At 41.5% G+C, this 16,005-nt stretch overlaps 1 protein-coding gene across 2 annotated transcripts in view; it reads left to right on the top strand.

Moving 5' to 3' along the window:
- LRPPRC (leucine rich pentatricopeptide repeat containing) overlaps nt 1-16,005 on the top strand; it is a 576,320-nt gene that overhangs the window by 361,006 nt on the left and 199,309 nt on the right. For both annotated transcript variants that reach the window (XM_069233999.1, XM_069233998.1), the window contains exons 26-27: nt 4,763-4,831; nt 5,723-5,813. In XM_069233999.1, the coding sequence (XP_069090100.1) occupies nt 4,763-4,831; nt 5,723-5,813 (160 nt within the window). The remainder of the gene's footprint in view (nt 1-4,762; nt 4,832-5,722; nt 5,814-16,005) is intronic.

Below are 16,005 nucleotides of genomic sequence, written 5' to 3'. Positions count from 1 at the left end.
GAGGTCTGTGATGTCATTCTGGCAGCCAGGCGTCCCTCTACTAAGTCGATCTACGCCTGCCGTTGGAAACGTTTTGTTTCATATTGTTCAGAGGTGTCTATTGATCCTCTTTCTTCTTCTCTGTCCAACATCCTTTTGTTTATTTTGTCTTTCGCCCAGCAGGGTTCCTCCTTGGGGACTCTCAAGGGCTATCTTGCAGCTTTATCGGCTTTTCTTCAGTTGCCTGATCAACCATCTCTGTTTAAATCACCTATAGTACAGAGGTTTTTGAAAGGGCTTGTGCATCTATTCCCGCCTTTACTTTTCGTTATGCCCCAGTGGGATCTTAATTTGGTTCTTACCTTCGAGCCCTTGCATAACTGTCCTCTTCGGCTGCTCACTATTAAGACAGCCTTTTTGGTGGCAATTACATCTGCCAGCTAGTGAGCTACAGGCTTTGTCATCAAAACCGCCGTATCTAACAATCTTTCCTGAAAAAGTGGTTCCCAGAACTCCTGCCTCTTTCCTCCCCAAGGTGGTGACCCCTTTCCTTCTGGGTCAAAATATCACCCTGCCCACCTTCTTTGCACCACCGCATCCCTCTAAGGAAGAGGAGCATCTCCATCGACTGGACCCAAAAAGAGCGTTATCGTTCTACCTTGACCGCACTAAAGAGTTCCGGGTGGATGACCAACTCTTTGTGGGGTACGTTGGTGCGAAGAAGGGTCGGGCAGTGCAGAAACGATCCATTTCGCGCTGGGTCGTTCTCTGTATAAAAATATGCTACGCTTTGGCGACGAAGCAGCCTGCCGAGGGCTGGAGAGCTCATTTTACTAAGGGGAAAGCTGCTAACACTGCATTAGCCCTTGGCGTACCGGTGGTGAATACCTGTCAGGCTGCAACATGGGCTTCTTTGCACACGTTTGCGAAACACTACTGCCTGGATAGCCAGGTGAGAAGAGAGGGGCATTTTGCCCGTTCTGTCTTGCAGGACTTCCTAGTATAAAAAAATAAAAAATCTCCTTCAGACCCACCGCCATGGGTTATAGCTTGGGTATCTATTCTAAGGTAAGGAAGTTGCAGCTAGAAGTCTCTATCAGATGAACAAGTTACTTACCTTCGGTAAAGAGGTATCTGGTAGAGAGACTATCTAGCTGCAGATTCCTTACACCCGCCCAAGCCTTCCCGCTCATGGGAAATTTTTCTCATGTAAATATGTATATATATGTATATATGTGTACATATGTATATTTTTGATCTTGGCAATTTTTTTTGTTTGCCTTTCTTAAAGGCATGAAATAATTTTTACTCCAAACAGTCAGAGAGGTAAAATACATAATGGTTGGTTCTTCCATGACTCTGCGCTTCTGGCGTGGGAAGTTGTGGAAAAGAACTGACGTACTCGCGCCGAGACGGCGTCTATATAGACAACTGTGATGTCATAGACGGCTCCAACGACGCTGACGACGCACGCGGATCCGAACAACGATGCTGCCCGACTGCGCGCAGGATACTGCTCAGAAAAAACTCCGGATTCGAAGCTGACACCAGGGAATTCTAAGGGAAGGAATCTGCAGCTGGATAGAGTCTCTACCAGATACCTCGTTACCGAAGGTAAGTAGCTTGTTCGTCTCAGACAATCTGGCGTTGGGCAATAGGGCGCGGCATTCACTTGATAGCGGAATATCTCCCAGGGATGGACACCACCAGGATGCAGCAACAAGTCCACAAATGGGAACTCCACCTTCAAGTCCTCCTTCCATATTTTCACAGTTGGGGGTTTCCATACATAGACCTGTTCACAACCGTAAACAACGAAAAAGGCCCAAACTTCACATCCAGGCACCCACATTGCTATCTAAGGGCAATGCTGTATGGAAGAATTGGTCAGAGATATTTGCCTACACTTTTCCACCTCTCCCTCTTCTTCTGTTTATTGTCCAGAAGCTCAGGCAGATGTCTCTCACCCTCATGCTAATAGCCACCACTTGGGCATGACAACCATGGTACCCCAAGCTACTTGTACTAACAGTAGTAACCCACAAGAAGCTTCCCCTACACCCGGATCTTCTCACTCAGAACCACCGGCAAATCAGGCATCCAAATCCCAAAAAACGAAATCTTGCGATCTGGCTCTTGAAGTCATAGTGTTTGGATACTTGGATCTCCCTCCAAAGTGCCTCACCATTCTTAAGGAAGCACGTAAACTCACCACTAGGGCAAGCTATGCTGCTAAGTGGAAAATATTTGTTTTCTATTGTTGTGACAAACATATTGAACACTTTAAAGCAACTGTTCAAGATATTGTTTGCTATTTACTTCATTTACAAACTTGTGGCCTAGCATATACCTAAATACGTCTTCACCTTGTAGCAGGAGCTGCATACAGGAAGAACAGACAACATTTATCATTGTTCAAAATACCAGTTGTTAAAACTTTCATGGAAGGCTTAAAAAGGGTAATTCCACCCAGAGTACCTCCTGTATCAGTTTGGAATCTCAACATTGCACTCACTATGCTTATGGGGCCACCATTTGAACTATTGTATAACTGTCCACTGCATTTTCTGTCATGGAAGGTAGCTTTTTTAGTAGCAATCACCTCACTAAGACGTGTTGGTGCGCTTTAGGCATTAATCTTGGAAGAACAATTTTTCAGATATGAGGATAGGGTAGTCTATGGACCAACTGAAAATGTCTACCTAAGGTATTTTCCGCATTTCACCTAAACCAAAAAGTTGAATTAACAGCTTTCTTCCCACAATCTGAGTCAGTTGCCAAAAGAGCTCTGCACACATTAGATGTAAAAAGAGCTTTAATGTATTATATTGATAGAGCTGAAGAGTTTCGTACAACTAAACAACTCTTTGTTGCTTTATTGCCTCCCCACACAGGAAAGGCTATATCTAAATCAGGTATACTAAGATGGATAATTAAATGTATCCAAACTTGTTACTCCAAAGGTAAAAAAAGTTTGCCCACACCTTCTAGAGTACACTCAACTGGTAAGATAGTAGCATCTATGGCTGTCGTGGGTAACATACCAGTAGCTGAAATTTGTAAAGCAGCTACATGGTCAACTCCACCCACTTTTCCTAAACACTACTGTTTGGATGTATTGGCACGTCAACAAGCAAATGTTGGACAGGCAGTGCTTTGTACTCTTTTCAGACAACTACAACACCCACTGGTTAGCCACTGCTTTATGAAGAACACTGTGTTACAGCCTGTGCAGAGCATGTGTATCTAGAGCCGCACATGTAATCGAACGGATAATATTAGTTACCCTGTAAGCATCTGTTTTTGGCATGCTGTAGATCCACATGCGCCTGCCCTCCTCCCTGGAAACTCATGGTAGTTGTAGTATACGTTTATGTTCTTATACGTATGGACATCTCTTTCTAAACCTTTAGTCGCACTCCATTCTCAACCAATTGCTGTAAAACAATCTGGAGTTGATGCCATCTGCACTATCACTGAGAGGAGAGGGTCACTTTACCTTGCGACTCCAGAAGATTCTTAGAAGAAAAACAACTTGTACACATCTGGACCTAACACTAGATGTTGGAAGTACACAGAGCATGTGAATCTACAGCTCTACATGCCACAAACAGATGCTTACAGGGTAAGTAACATATTTTTTACAGCCCTGCTTACAGAAACTGACCTGGAGCACTGAAAACATCCATCGCTGTGGTCAAATGCTCTTAGAGAAAGGGAAAGGTAGTCCCTAAACATATGTTACAGTGGACAAGAGGAAGCCTACAAGTCCTAGGGTGATTCTCCAGGGGAGTGAACAACTTGGAAAAGAAGCCAAATTACCCACTAGGAAGCAAAGATTTTTCAAGACAATTGACTAGACTAATCACAGACATTGGACGGAGTCAAAGCCCACAAAGTACATACAACAGATTGTCCTGACAGCGCAAGCGCTGTCTAGGCTCGACCAAAAAAAGTCAAAGATGCCAAGTTAAGTGTGGGAACTAAATCCGCATTGTACTAAATGGTGCATTCAACTGAATGGTATTTAGTAGTCCTTCACTGCCCAGGAGTTGGATAACTGGCTGTTCAGGTCAGAGTGGGGCAATAATTAAGAAGATGCCTTTCCGATAAATAGTTTAAAAAACAATAGACATTTTCTAATCATTAGGACTCATGTAATATTAAAGTACTCTATTTAAAATCATATTTGCTTCTACATAAAACGTTCTTGTACTTATATATCTACTTCTGTCATTAACTTAATTATCTGATATCTGTTTTTTTGTGTGTTATATTTAACTCAGCATTTTTTTGTGGTTTCTGTCACCTTGATCCCCAGATCCCTGCTATTTAAAGGATTACAGAAAGAGCCATGTATACATCAGTCAGGCTTTGGCCACATCTGCTTATGAGCACTTGCTTTGTACTTAGTTTAAAGATTATCCAAAGTCAATTGAGCCTCTAGATAATCTTGCACTTCTACCGTGCCTGGGAATTATATAAAGATATACCTGCAAATTATGGACTGGGAGGATAGGTGAAGTCCTGTTAAGTGCTCCTAATTTTCTGAGTTTTCTGTATTTATTTAAGTTGTGCATTTCTAGCGTCCTTGACATTGGTTATAATATCTATGTTTTCTAAGTTGTTTTCCAAGTTGGTGATCTTAAGATGGCATCTCATATTTAACAATTTGACTAATGAATTGAGTTACTTAAATATACATTACACTTGCTTTTTACTTGAAGATTCCTAAGATGTATAACAAACGAATATAACTGTGTTTATCCTTGAAACATTTTAGACTCCTGGCTTAAGAGCACGCCCTGGAAGACTGCAGTGGTTTGCTGAGAAATGCATTACTGGCAATCAGGTGGGTGTATGCTTCCACAACCTTGTACATCATAGGCTTGAATATATTTTTTTCCAATTCAGCCCCCGAGCCCCTTACCTATTATATTAACTAAGTAGCCACACTCTATGCCTAGATACTCTTTGGCTTGAATTGAATTTATGTTGTACCTAAAGAAGACTCACATCTCTTCTCAGAAAGTTGGACAATCATGAACAGGAAGTGTATTTTGTGCAAAAATCAGGATCTTCCAGTTATTGAATTAAAACACAAAGCTTCTCTTTTCACCCCTCATGAACAAAAGCATCTGAATAATGTTTCTCCAGTTATTACATGAAATGCTGCTTTTATTGCAATGCTTGTACAGCCCCCAAAGAGACACGAAGGCCGGTAACATAAAGAAAAAAGTTTTGTGTCATGCCTAAACATAAAAATGAAAACAGGCTTAAACCAGTGTCCATTGCTGTTACTGACTTCTGTAACAAAGCCTTTGTTGTGCTGGAGTTGGCCACTTAAGTAAAAGTATCAAATAACAAAATTCTTTATTACTACATTTTTAGGTGGTATGTTATTCTGTGGTAATAGAGGGGAAATTGTATTTCATTTATAGAGATAAGGACAATGAATTACTATAAAGTAATCTTTTAGTGTCATTTTCTATGTTGATTGAGGTCTGAAATTCTGACATGCCCTTTATTTTTCTCCTTGCTTCTGTTAACTTTCCTAGAACATAAAATGTAACAGAAGCACAAACTTGAAGCACATACATAGTATCACCCAGAAAAAGAAACAAACCGACCAGTCACACTTATGTAAAAAGAGGGAGATTTTGTTTCATTTAGCAAGCTCACAATGTGAAATTTGTAAATGTAAAAATGCAGTAATAGCATCAATTATTGTTTCCTTCTTCAGATGGAAACCTTAGAAAACTTTGTAGAAATGACTCAGAAGCTGTTTGAATGTGACAGAGATGAGATGTACTTCTACCAACTAAGGCTGTGCAGTAAGTTTGTTTTTAATGGCTAAAGAGATGAACAGACATTTATGGGGGTACCAAGACTTATCTAATGTATCAATTTGATTAGTAAATTAGGATTTAGTAATGTCATAGTTCTTCTGTGCATATACTGCAGGATAGTTGCTGTGGAGCTTATTTTTGATCACTGACACTCATGACCCCCAATCTACTGTCCCCCACAACTCATCACTGTTAACGTTAACATTTGTTTTCCTCTCCTGTCTCTTCTTCCTTTTCTAAAGTATCAAACGTTGATGCTCGAACGCTTTCTCATCAGTATGTTCGTGGGTGATTCTTTACCAATGCTATGCTGGCAGTATATAATGTTAACTTATGTGTGTCCTTTGTTTATAGAAGTATATGGTACTTTATGCTTGCAGCTGTATATTTTCCATGTTTGATATTCCTTCTTCTTTCTTGGTTTATTTTCTGTGACTCCGTATTTGTAATATTGTGCGCTTACTGTATTGATAACTGCACTCAGTTAATCCTTATAATATAATAAAGCAGTCTAATGCCATTGGGCCATGTTCATGCTATGTAAAATGTAATAAGTAAGTTCTGTTCATCTCCACTATATACCTTAAACTTTGAGGAGTCCACATGCTGTCGATGGCAACCATGAGACTTCCTTAGATTAAAGAGAGAACTGAGGTGCTTGCCTAAGGTGTAAATATCGTAAACATGATTTACTTATCCTCAACTATTTTATAGCCAAAGCAACTGTTGGTTGTACAATTGAGTGTTTACAGTAGTAGTAAGGGAAAGTAGTTATTCCTGATGGATCCGTAATATTGAGGATTAGAAGAAGTACCAACAGTCTCATTCATACAAAGTCTTATTCACAATATAAACAAGCAGTGGCCAAGCCAGTAGGTTTCATCTATTCAAGACCTATTGGTGTTGTCTATTTTTTTTTATGATGTTGCACAGCAGTAAGAGCTGTTGTGAAACATAGTTCAAAGTACAATTCGCCCATGCTTTTCAACATGTACATGAAGTCATTGCCTGCAATCATCAATGAATTTCAGCTTACTTGCTATAACTACGCAGATGACCGGGGTGGAGCCAAGCCGGTGACCAACATGGCTGTACGGTATTGAAGCTCCGGCGGAGGAGCTCCTTGACGATGCCGGAAGAGCCCCCGATACGACGCTCCTAACTCCGATAGACTCACTAATACAAGTGGGGGCAGCGGCGGAGCAACCACGCAGACTGTGAAGCCTTGGCAAACTCTGTGAACATGCTGGGGAGGCAGCTTCTGAGCCTGGCCTGAGTCTTGGAGGCTCCGCGGCGACAAGGGCAGCGGGAGAATCGCACGGGCCGTCTGCTGCCCCTGTCTGCCTGCATTTGTGCCATCCCAGCAGTAGACAACTTCCCCTGGGGTCACAGTGAACAGCCGCGCTGGCAGTGAGGGCGGAAACCCTGGAGGCAGCAGTGCCGTGTGTCGTGTATTCTTCAACAGTGCTGTGCAGCTGCTTGAGTGTATTGCAGTCGCACTACCTTTGGCCTCTCAGACGGGCAATATTTGAAATATAGTCTCCCGCAGCTGGGGTCCTATATTAACAAGCTGACCGAGCACTCTGAGCCTTGTGCTCGTTGTGCGACCAATGAGCTGATTAAAGTGGACTCATCGCCTGGCCTACATCTTCCCCGTCTGTGATTTTATTACTTAAAGAGCGTCACACACCTAAGTCACCATTGAGACCATTATTGCTAGCATGCCAGAATTTAAGTATTATTAGGAACACTCGCTGCTGATCTGGGTGGCTTCCACTGGCTTTTCCCTCCCCCCACGCCACCCGTGCAATACCTTTATTATAACTCCATTGGATTTATTGAGACACTGATGGTCCGTGGAGAACCAAAAAAACATAAATTGCCATTTGTGAAGCCACGCACGTCCCCTCCATCAGACACCAGTGCTACCATGGCAGAAGGAGAGGCAGGGAACAGGCCCCAGAACGCCACCCGACCTCAGTTCTATATTGCAGGAGTTGCGTTCAGGCTTTCGGGTGATAGATGCAAGGTTTGACATATTGGTAGCTTGCCTTGACAAAATGGGGGAGCTCCTAGATGGTCAGGACACCAGAATCCAAGGGGCTTAGGAACGTATATCAGTGTTGGAAATGCACACACCCAGTCAGAAAAATCCCTAGATAAATTAGAGTCCAGGCTGTGCACAGTTGCCATCAAAAACGAGGACCTAGAGGCGCTCAGACAACATAACCTACGCATCACAGTGATCCCTGAACCCACGTACACAGGACATTTGGATACCTTTGTGGAAAAGCTACTGGGTGAGCTGGTAGGACGTGAAAATCTTACTAGCACATTTGTTTTGGAACATTCCCACCGCTCCCTTAGTCCACGCCCCGTCCCTGGCGCTCCCCCCGGCCTATCATCTCACAAGTGTTGAATTTCACATACTGAGATGCTTCACTGCGTCTGGCAAGGGAAACTGGCCCACTGAAATACCAGAGAATGGGTATGGCGCAGAATAGCCCGAATGCTCAAAGGTGGGACTCTGTATTCCCCTGCACTGCCACTATCTGATAATCCATGGCTGCCACTAACTTGTGAACGACTGGTAAAGCATACACTAGCTGCCTTGTCACTTTCTACTGTAGGCGATTTATTCCCAGACGGACATATCTTCTCTACAGCAGAAAATGTGTGGGTTACGTCTGCAACACACATTGACCACTTCATTCGTAGTAGACTGCTAAGCACATTATGTGCTGTTATTCCCACATACCCGCTCGCACCAGACAACTTTACACCTCTTACACTACTCATAACAAGTACAGACAGATCTAGGCTAGTCTCTTGAATGTATAGAATGTGCTTTGATCATCTGCTACCCACGCACAATGCTAAACTTTGCAGCCAATGGGAGGCCATCCTAGGGCGCCCCATATCGGACAAGATGTGAATCACCTGTTGCATACAGACACATGGTGTATCTATGAATAACTATCATTGACAGATTCAATATAAATTCATCCTATGTATGTATGTTACTCCTGCTGCACTTTTCAAATTGGATGCCACTCATTCTCACGCATGCACTAAATGTCGGGCTCTGATGGCAGACTTTACTCATATGACATGGACATGCCCTATCATCATCACATATTGGAGGGAAATATTTAACCACCTTTCCCTAATGATGGGAATAATACTAGATCCAGACTGTCTTCCTTCTCTAATGGGACAGTTGTCTGACGTTCCCAAGTCAATGAGACTCTATACTGCTCTGGGAGAGGTAGCCATACACTGGGGGTCCAAGACGATACCCAGGTTGGAAACCTGGATTCGCAGCCTTACCTAATGTGACACAAGCAGTAAAATCTACACCTCCCTTCAACCATCAGCTACGTGGCCCAAAAATATTTGGCAGCCTCTAAGAGATTACCTCAACACCCATGCTACTAGTGGATGGAGGAGTGAACTGGGCCGCGTAGAGCAAACTGGACACTGTGGGTTTAGAGTTTATGCGAACGATATGGTGATATAAATGTTGGAGAACCCACCACCACTAGGAACTACCCTCCTGTATTTACAGATGTCACTATTAGGAAGGTACTTGGAGTAAATTATCCGTCCTTAACTGCACTCCTATTATATCCATTAGGTTATGGGAGAGGGATGTGTCTAATATGTCATGTTTCCTTTTGTTATATATTAAAAATTATTGTTTAAAAAAAAAACAAAAAAAAACTACGCACATGACACGCACATACTTCTTCAACTGGAAAGCCTCAAATGCACTGAAAACTCAAATCTTCATTTTCCTCCAAGTAGTTGATCAGTGGATGACATAGAGCCATCTCAAGTTGAAATTCATCCAAAACTGAAATACTCACCTGTGGCAATTGGAAAAATTCTGACCCACTCGTCGTCTGGCCTGACAATCTGAGACCACCTCTTAAAGTATCCATAGAAGTGAGAAACCTCAGAATTACCGTGGACTCTGAGCTCAATGCACAAATGAATAAGTTAGCATAATCAGGCATCATTACTATGAAAACTCTGTGAAGTGCATTCCCCCACCCAAAGATTTCCACACACGGTCCAAGCTACTATCTCTCTTGTAATGTGTGAAGTTGATTACACCAAAGGCATCTGCCATGGATCACCTCCATCAACTATGAAAGGACTACAACAAATTCAAAACTCTGCTACCATGCTACTCCTACATATAAAGCCACAAACGCACATTTCCCCTGCCTTAAGGGCCCTGCATTGATTAATTGTTGTTAAAAGATCCACTTTCAAGCTGCTCTATATCACATCACATTACAATACATGGAACAGGACTGCTGTTCATCAGGGAGAAAATCACAAAATGCATACAACAAAGAAATCTCTGCTTCAGATTGGCACTCTGCCTCAAAATCCCACATACAAGAAAAGAAAAACACAGATTAAATGTCTTTCTCTGTTCAAGCAGGCAAACTATTGAATTCATTACCCCCAAACACAAGATACACAGAAAAACATCTTATCTTCAGAAGATAACTTGAGAGCTGTCTCTTTCCTACATGACCATCATATTCTAAATGCAAATATACAACAGCAGTTTGCAGAAGGAACCTGTGGTCCATATATGTGTTTGTAAACATATATACTTTGATTATGTGTATGTATTCAGATATGTGCATCTATTTGAACAAATACGCATGTTACGTATGAATAAAAATATATACTTTTTCTTATATTTATGCCTAACATATATATATATATATATATATATATATATATATATATATATATATATATATTGTGGTTAAAATATATACATTCATTTATGCTTAAAATGTATGAAGGCCATTATTACATAAATACATAAGTAACATAAGTATTTGACTACATCTCTATTTATTATGACCACTCAAATCCCAACATACAAATATGATTATACACAAAGTATGTGTAAATGTTAACATTCAAGATAAATATAAATAATAAAAGCCAATAATACAAATTAATTAATGAAAAAACCCAAGCAAAGATATGGTTATGTATTTCTCTCTATATATGTTTATACTTCGTAGAGGAATAAAAATGAATATATTTTAAGCAGAAATAAATATATATTATTCACATATGTATAGCCGTCAAAATGTGTAAATATGATTAAAGCAGTTGTATCTAAGTGCTTCACTACTGAAATATTGTGGGACGAATATAAAAAAAATAAAAAAAATAAACCTTAATTCACAGCAAAAACAGAAAACCTGAGTTTGTAAATATATATACAAGCATTCTTATGCAAGACTTTATCTAGTAAAATTTTATATCTTCTGTTTTTTTTTTTCCCCCATATGTGTATCGTGATAAAATATCTATGTATATATGACTTCTATGTGGTCATGTATCTACATATTTATATATTTTCCTCCCACTGTAGAGGAAAAAATTTAACTCATCTCCAAAACCTTATCAAATCACGCCGGCTCATCCTATTCTGCTTCCAAAATATCTTCTAGCTCTACTCTCTAACTCATCCCAAACCTCTTTTACTATCATGAACGGGATGGGATTGGGAAGGGTGAGGAGGGGTAGAGAGGGCCTGAAAACACTTGCACTCTTAAAGAGTGCTAGAATAAAAAAACAAAAAAAACCTCTACTAGAGGCAGCCAGTGGAAGAACTCTGGCCACAAAGATAGGACACTGTAATTGGTCCCAGCTGCACGGACGACCAAAGAGAAAGTGGAAGCAGCAGGAGGCCCTCACCAATGAGACGCAAGGAAATGAGCGATGTGGGAGTCAACCAATGGTAAATAACGGTGAGTATAGGGCAGGTGCTAAGCCAGTTTTTAGGGTTTGTTTGCTAGAGATTTCACAACAACAGCACATGCATTATCTAGGAGAAACCTAAAATTGGTAAAGGGAGGAAATGTGTGAACAGTAAGCATACTACATTAAGAAAAAACATACTATGAACCGTACAACAAGTTTGGGATGGAACAAAAGGCCTCCTAAGCAGCATTGTAGCCCAACACGTTTAGCTGCAAAATAGAGACTGGAAGAAGACAGAAGTTCGGCTGGGGGTAACATTAGTTGAAACAGAAGATAATGCAAACAGTATCGGAGTGCAGCTAAAAAAAAAATATGTAGGATATTGTGATGGAAGCAGAAAGGAAGAAGTTGCCAAAGTCTTCAAAATCAGCATCTTGTGGTAACCAGCCTGCGCAAGAAAAGTTAAGAATAGAATTATGTCCTAGCTTTTGAAGTAAAGCAGTGAGTGGGGAAGACCCAGCATATAGAAATAGTGTTGCTATTTTGTGAGCTGAAATGGTTAGCTTTCAGTTTTTCTCACTTAACCTGAAATAAGGCAATGTCCAGAAGGCATACTTTTAGAAAGGAAACGCGGAAAATATGCCAAAATAACTTAGTGGTGTTAGATGAGCTTAGTTATTCTAAATGGAGAATACAGGACAGGTTATCTAACAGCAGTTCTGGAGCTCATCGTGCACAGATGCTGAGTAATATTCAGTGTTGTGTAACCGCGCATGCTGCACATCATCTGGCACTGAAAACGTAATTAACAGCAAATACTTCAGAGTTCTAAAAAAAAGATTTCCATGAAGCCAGACCATACCCGACGGGTCAGAGAAGTCTGGGGAAAATGACCTTAGCCAACTAGTACCTGGTAAAGTCTGTAACTGTTGCTGTGCTCAGACCAAGCTTGTTTTCATTAACCACAAACGTAAGACCTTCACTTCAAATTCTTTGCTCGAGCCTATACCACACCCAAGGACCTACCATGTTTTGATCCTACGCTTGACTCACTGCCCAAAAATGCCATACTGAAGACGCCGGCTTTGCCCACCTCACCTCGACATGTCTGAGCACAGGGCCAGGGCAGGCTTTAGGGGGGTGCGACTGGTGTGGCCACACGGGACGCTGACATGGGGGAGGAAGTGGCACTGGCCTCAGGAGAGGACGCTGTGTTGAGCAATAACTTTCTATTTTAAAACACCTGCTGCAGAGTTCCTTGTGCGTCCAGCTTTCAGGCAGCAATAAAAATGTCAAGATAACTCTTGTTCTTAATGTTCCTGCTAGAGAGAAGAATTGGAGTTTAATCTAGTGGTAGTTCCGACTCACCATAAAGTAGCGCAGAGGGTTAATATGCCTGCTGCAAAGAACATATCTGCATTTTATGTTGATAGCTGAGTGGATTAGTAATCCCAGGCTTTAGCTGCACTTTTAAAGCAAATTAAATATATATGACAGCGGGGTTATGGAGAGATGAGGGGCATGTTTGCCCGGTGGTAGTGAGGGAATTAGAGGAGGTTGTCGTGGGGCAAAAAAGATTGTCCCACTGGGCGCCGCCAGCCCTAAAGCTCACCCTACCTAGGGCACTATTGGCCTAAAATCTTTTCCTTAATCTCTCTGCCATGATAGGAACCATGTTTGCACCTTTCCCCCGATGGCCCTTCTGGGTTATGCCAGCGACCTCCCCCCGTGGTGTTTTCAGAATCGCCGCCATTGCTTTACTGCTTGCAGAGCATGGACTAGCATTACACTGGGGTAGCGTTAGCGTTGTATGCCTTGCTGACGCTGCATGGCTGAAAAGCCTGATCCACTGTGATAAAATTAACAGCACTTATGCTCAGTTGCAACTGCTGCGAAATTACTTGCTTACCTTGTAATCGGATACACTGATTAATGTATGGTATCCTCGTCCCCTCATTTTCTGCCACTCACGTGTACCTTTTACATGGTTACTGCTATTATGCTTTGAATTTTATAATGTTGTGCTGTGCCAACTTGCATCCTGTTCTTTGTTTCTATCAAATACCTACTGCAGTACCCTAGACAATGATCAATGCTTTTGTACCTATGTGCATTTGTATTGTTCTTTGTGTTGCTCTATGAAGAACCAATAAACACAGTTTGAAAAAGAGAAAATTGTAAGGGTACACGTAGCTCCTGGAGAAGAGCATGACCAAATGACTTTTCCCAAATTGCCAGTAAGTACATTTGCTGTTATACTGAGGGTATGGAATGGTTGAAGGTGCAAATGGCAGTACAGGGAATTCCCTCAATGACGTGTTAAACTGTGAAAAGGGAAACCTGTGTTGTCCTAATGATAGAAACATTTTTTGTTTCTATGTTTTTATTGTGGTAAAATTATGTCTAGGACAGTCCCTTTGGAAAATGTGAGGCACCATAAAAAGCAGTTTGGTATTTGGTATAGCAAAAATCTTAACAGTTTCTTATAGAAAAAATATTTTGCTAATGGCTCAATAAAAAGTGAGAAGTCCTTGGATGACATTGGACTCCCCTATCTGGTGCCGCAGGTTATGGGTACATCTTAGGAATTAGTATTATTCAGTGCCATTGTTGCAGACATACACCGAGGCCATCAACCTCATGGGGTCTGAAAGTGACAGAGCATAAACTCATGTAACTGCCACTCCTGTGCGCTGACATCAGTTTTATACTTGTCTGTTTCCATGCCTTACGATGTGAAGCATGTTTTGTTGTCAGTTTGGAGCCTTTCAATGTTAAAAGGAGTAAGGTCCACAGAACAGATAGGTGGGGGGGAGAAAGTAGTCTGTGAGTAATCTTTGGTTAGATTATCCACCAGAAAGCGCATTACCAAAGGTAAGTAACTTGTCGTCTGACAGATCATTCTAACCTCATGTCCTTCACCTTAGAATAGACACCAAATAGTGCCTCCTCCGTGAAGGATCTGTTGAGTGGACTTGGACCAACAAGTCTTGCAGGACATAGTGGGTGACACGTCCCTCCCACTAGAACTGGCTGTCAAGGTTTCACAAACGTGTGCACTGATGCCTATGTTGGAGCCTCAAAAATGTCAAGGGCAGGCACTTCCTGTGCCAATGTAGCAGTAGCAGTCTTAGCCCTGCCACAATGGGCTCTCGGACGTTCCTGTGGATGCTTCTTGGCCAGTTTGTAGCAGATTTTAACTACTTTATTTTGAAATTTCAAAACTTTGACCACATCTGCATAATTTACTGTAAAGATTAATTGTGTTGGACTGTCATGGGATGGCACTTAAATCAGTTATCTTTAAGTAACATGGGGTGGTGTAGTATAATCATTCAAGATGGGCAGTCATTATCGGAAGAGCTGTTTTGTTCGGAAAGCATCTTTTTGAAGTCCATCTTCCAGATCAGTTCAGGTGCCAGCATGATGTTGGCCTCCATTAATCTTTCCATTTGGCATGAAAGTTTTGAAAGGCAGCCAGGTGGTTTCAAATTTGTCCAGTCTGTCATGTATACTTGTTAGCCTTTCAAATACATGTGTACTCAGACCTTTCGCCACATGCATGCATCAGTAGAGAGATTGATTGCTTCCAAATGTAGGCTAATGCTAAATGCGCAGCCACTAACAAAAGTATAACAAGTTTGCCTTTTGGAGTGGTTAGGGAGTATGCATTATTGTTGCCTGGATTGCCTAAAAGTATATTTAAGGGGTGCAAAAAAATAGAAATACCTAGTATGTTCCTTATATGCAAGATGATTTTTTTCCAGTATGCTTGGATGAATGTGCTTCAGCATCACATATAAAAGAAGGTACCACTCATCACAAGTTTTCTAGCAAGTATTTGGACTACCAAACATTGCATTCAGGCTTGATGGGAGAGAGGGATCATCGGTTGAGTAGATTGTGTTTTCTTTTTGCGAAACACAGATGGATCGTTGCTCGCTGCCAAATTCATTTGTGTCTTATGGGATCTCATGTCCAAGGTCCACTTCCCATTTCGTTGTGTAGCATGCTTGCTTCTGCCTAGATTTTTAAATTCCCCCAGTAGCCATGTTATTCCCTTTTGTCCCAAGTTTTCTGCTAATATCCTTTCAAGTAGTGCTTACTCCCTTTTTGCCCTCTTCCCCACCTCACGTTGAACCCTTTCAATGGAGTAATGGAGTGAATCGGAAGTCATCTTCCCTACCCAGGTGCCAGTCAGCCTGTAGATCTTCTCTGGAGCATAGCTCATTTTCAATATAAAGATCACCTAGGCCTATCACCACTCCATCACCATGGGTCTGTGAAGCTGGTTGGAAAGTCAGGGTTATGAGCTATGGGGCCTGTGGGGATGAAAACATTGTAGAATCCACTCTGTGTTATTTGCTACCAGTAGTCTAATAATGTGAGGGTTATGCTTACTTTAAAGTTGGTTTCCAGACCCGGGCCC

Source organism: Pleurodeles waltl, chromosome 5 (assembly GCF_031143425.1).
Source record: "Pleurodeles waltl isolate 20211129_DDA chromosome 5, aPleWal1.hap1.20221129, whole genome shotgun sequence".
Lineage (NCBI taxonomy): Eukaryota > Metazoa > Chordata > Amphibia > Caudata > Salamandridae > Pleurodeles > Pleurodeles waltl.
The sequence above is the reverse complement of the archived record's forward strand: the minus strand, read 5'-3'. Positions and strand labels throughout refer to the sequence as shown.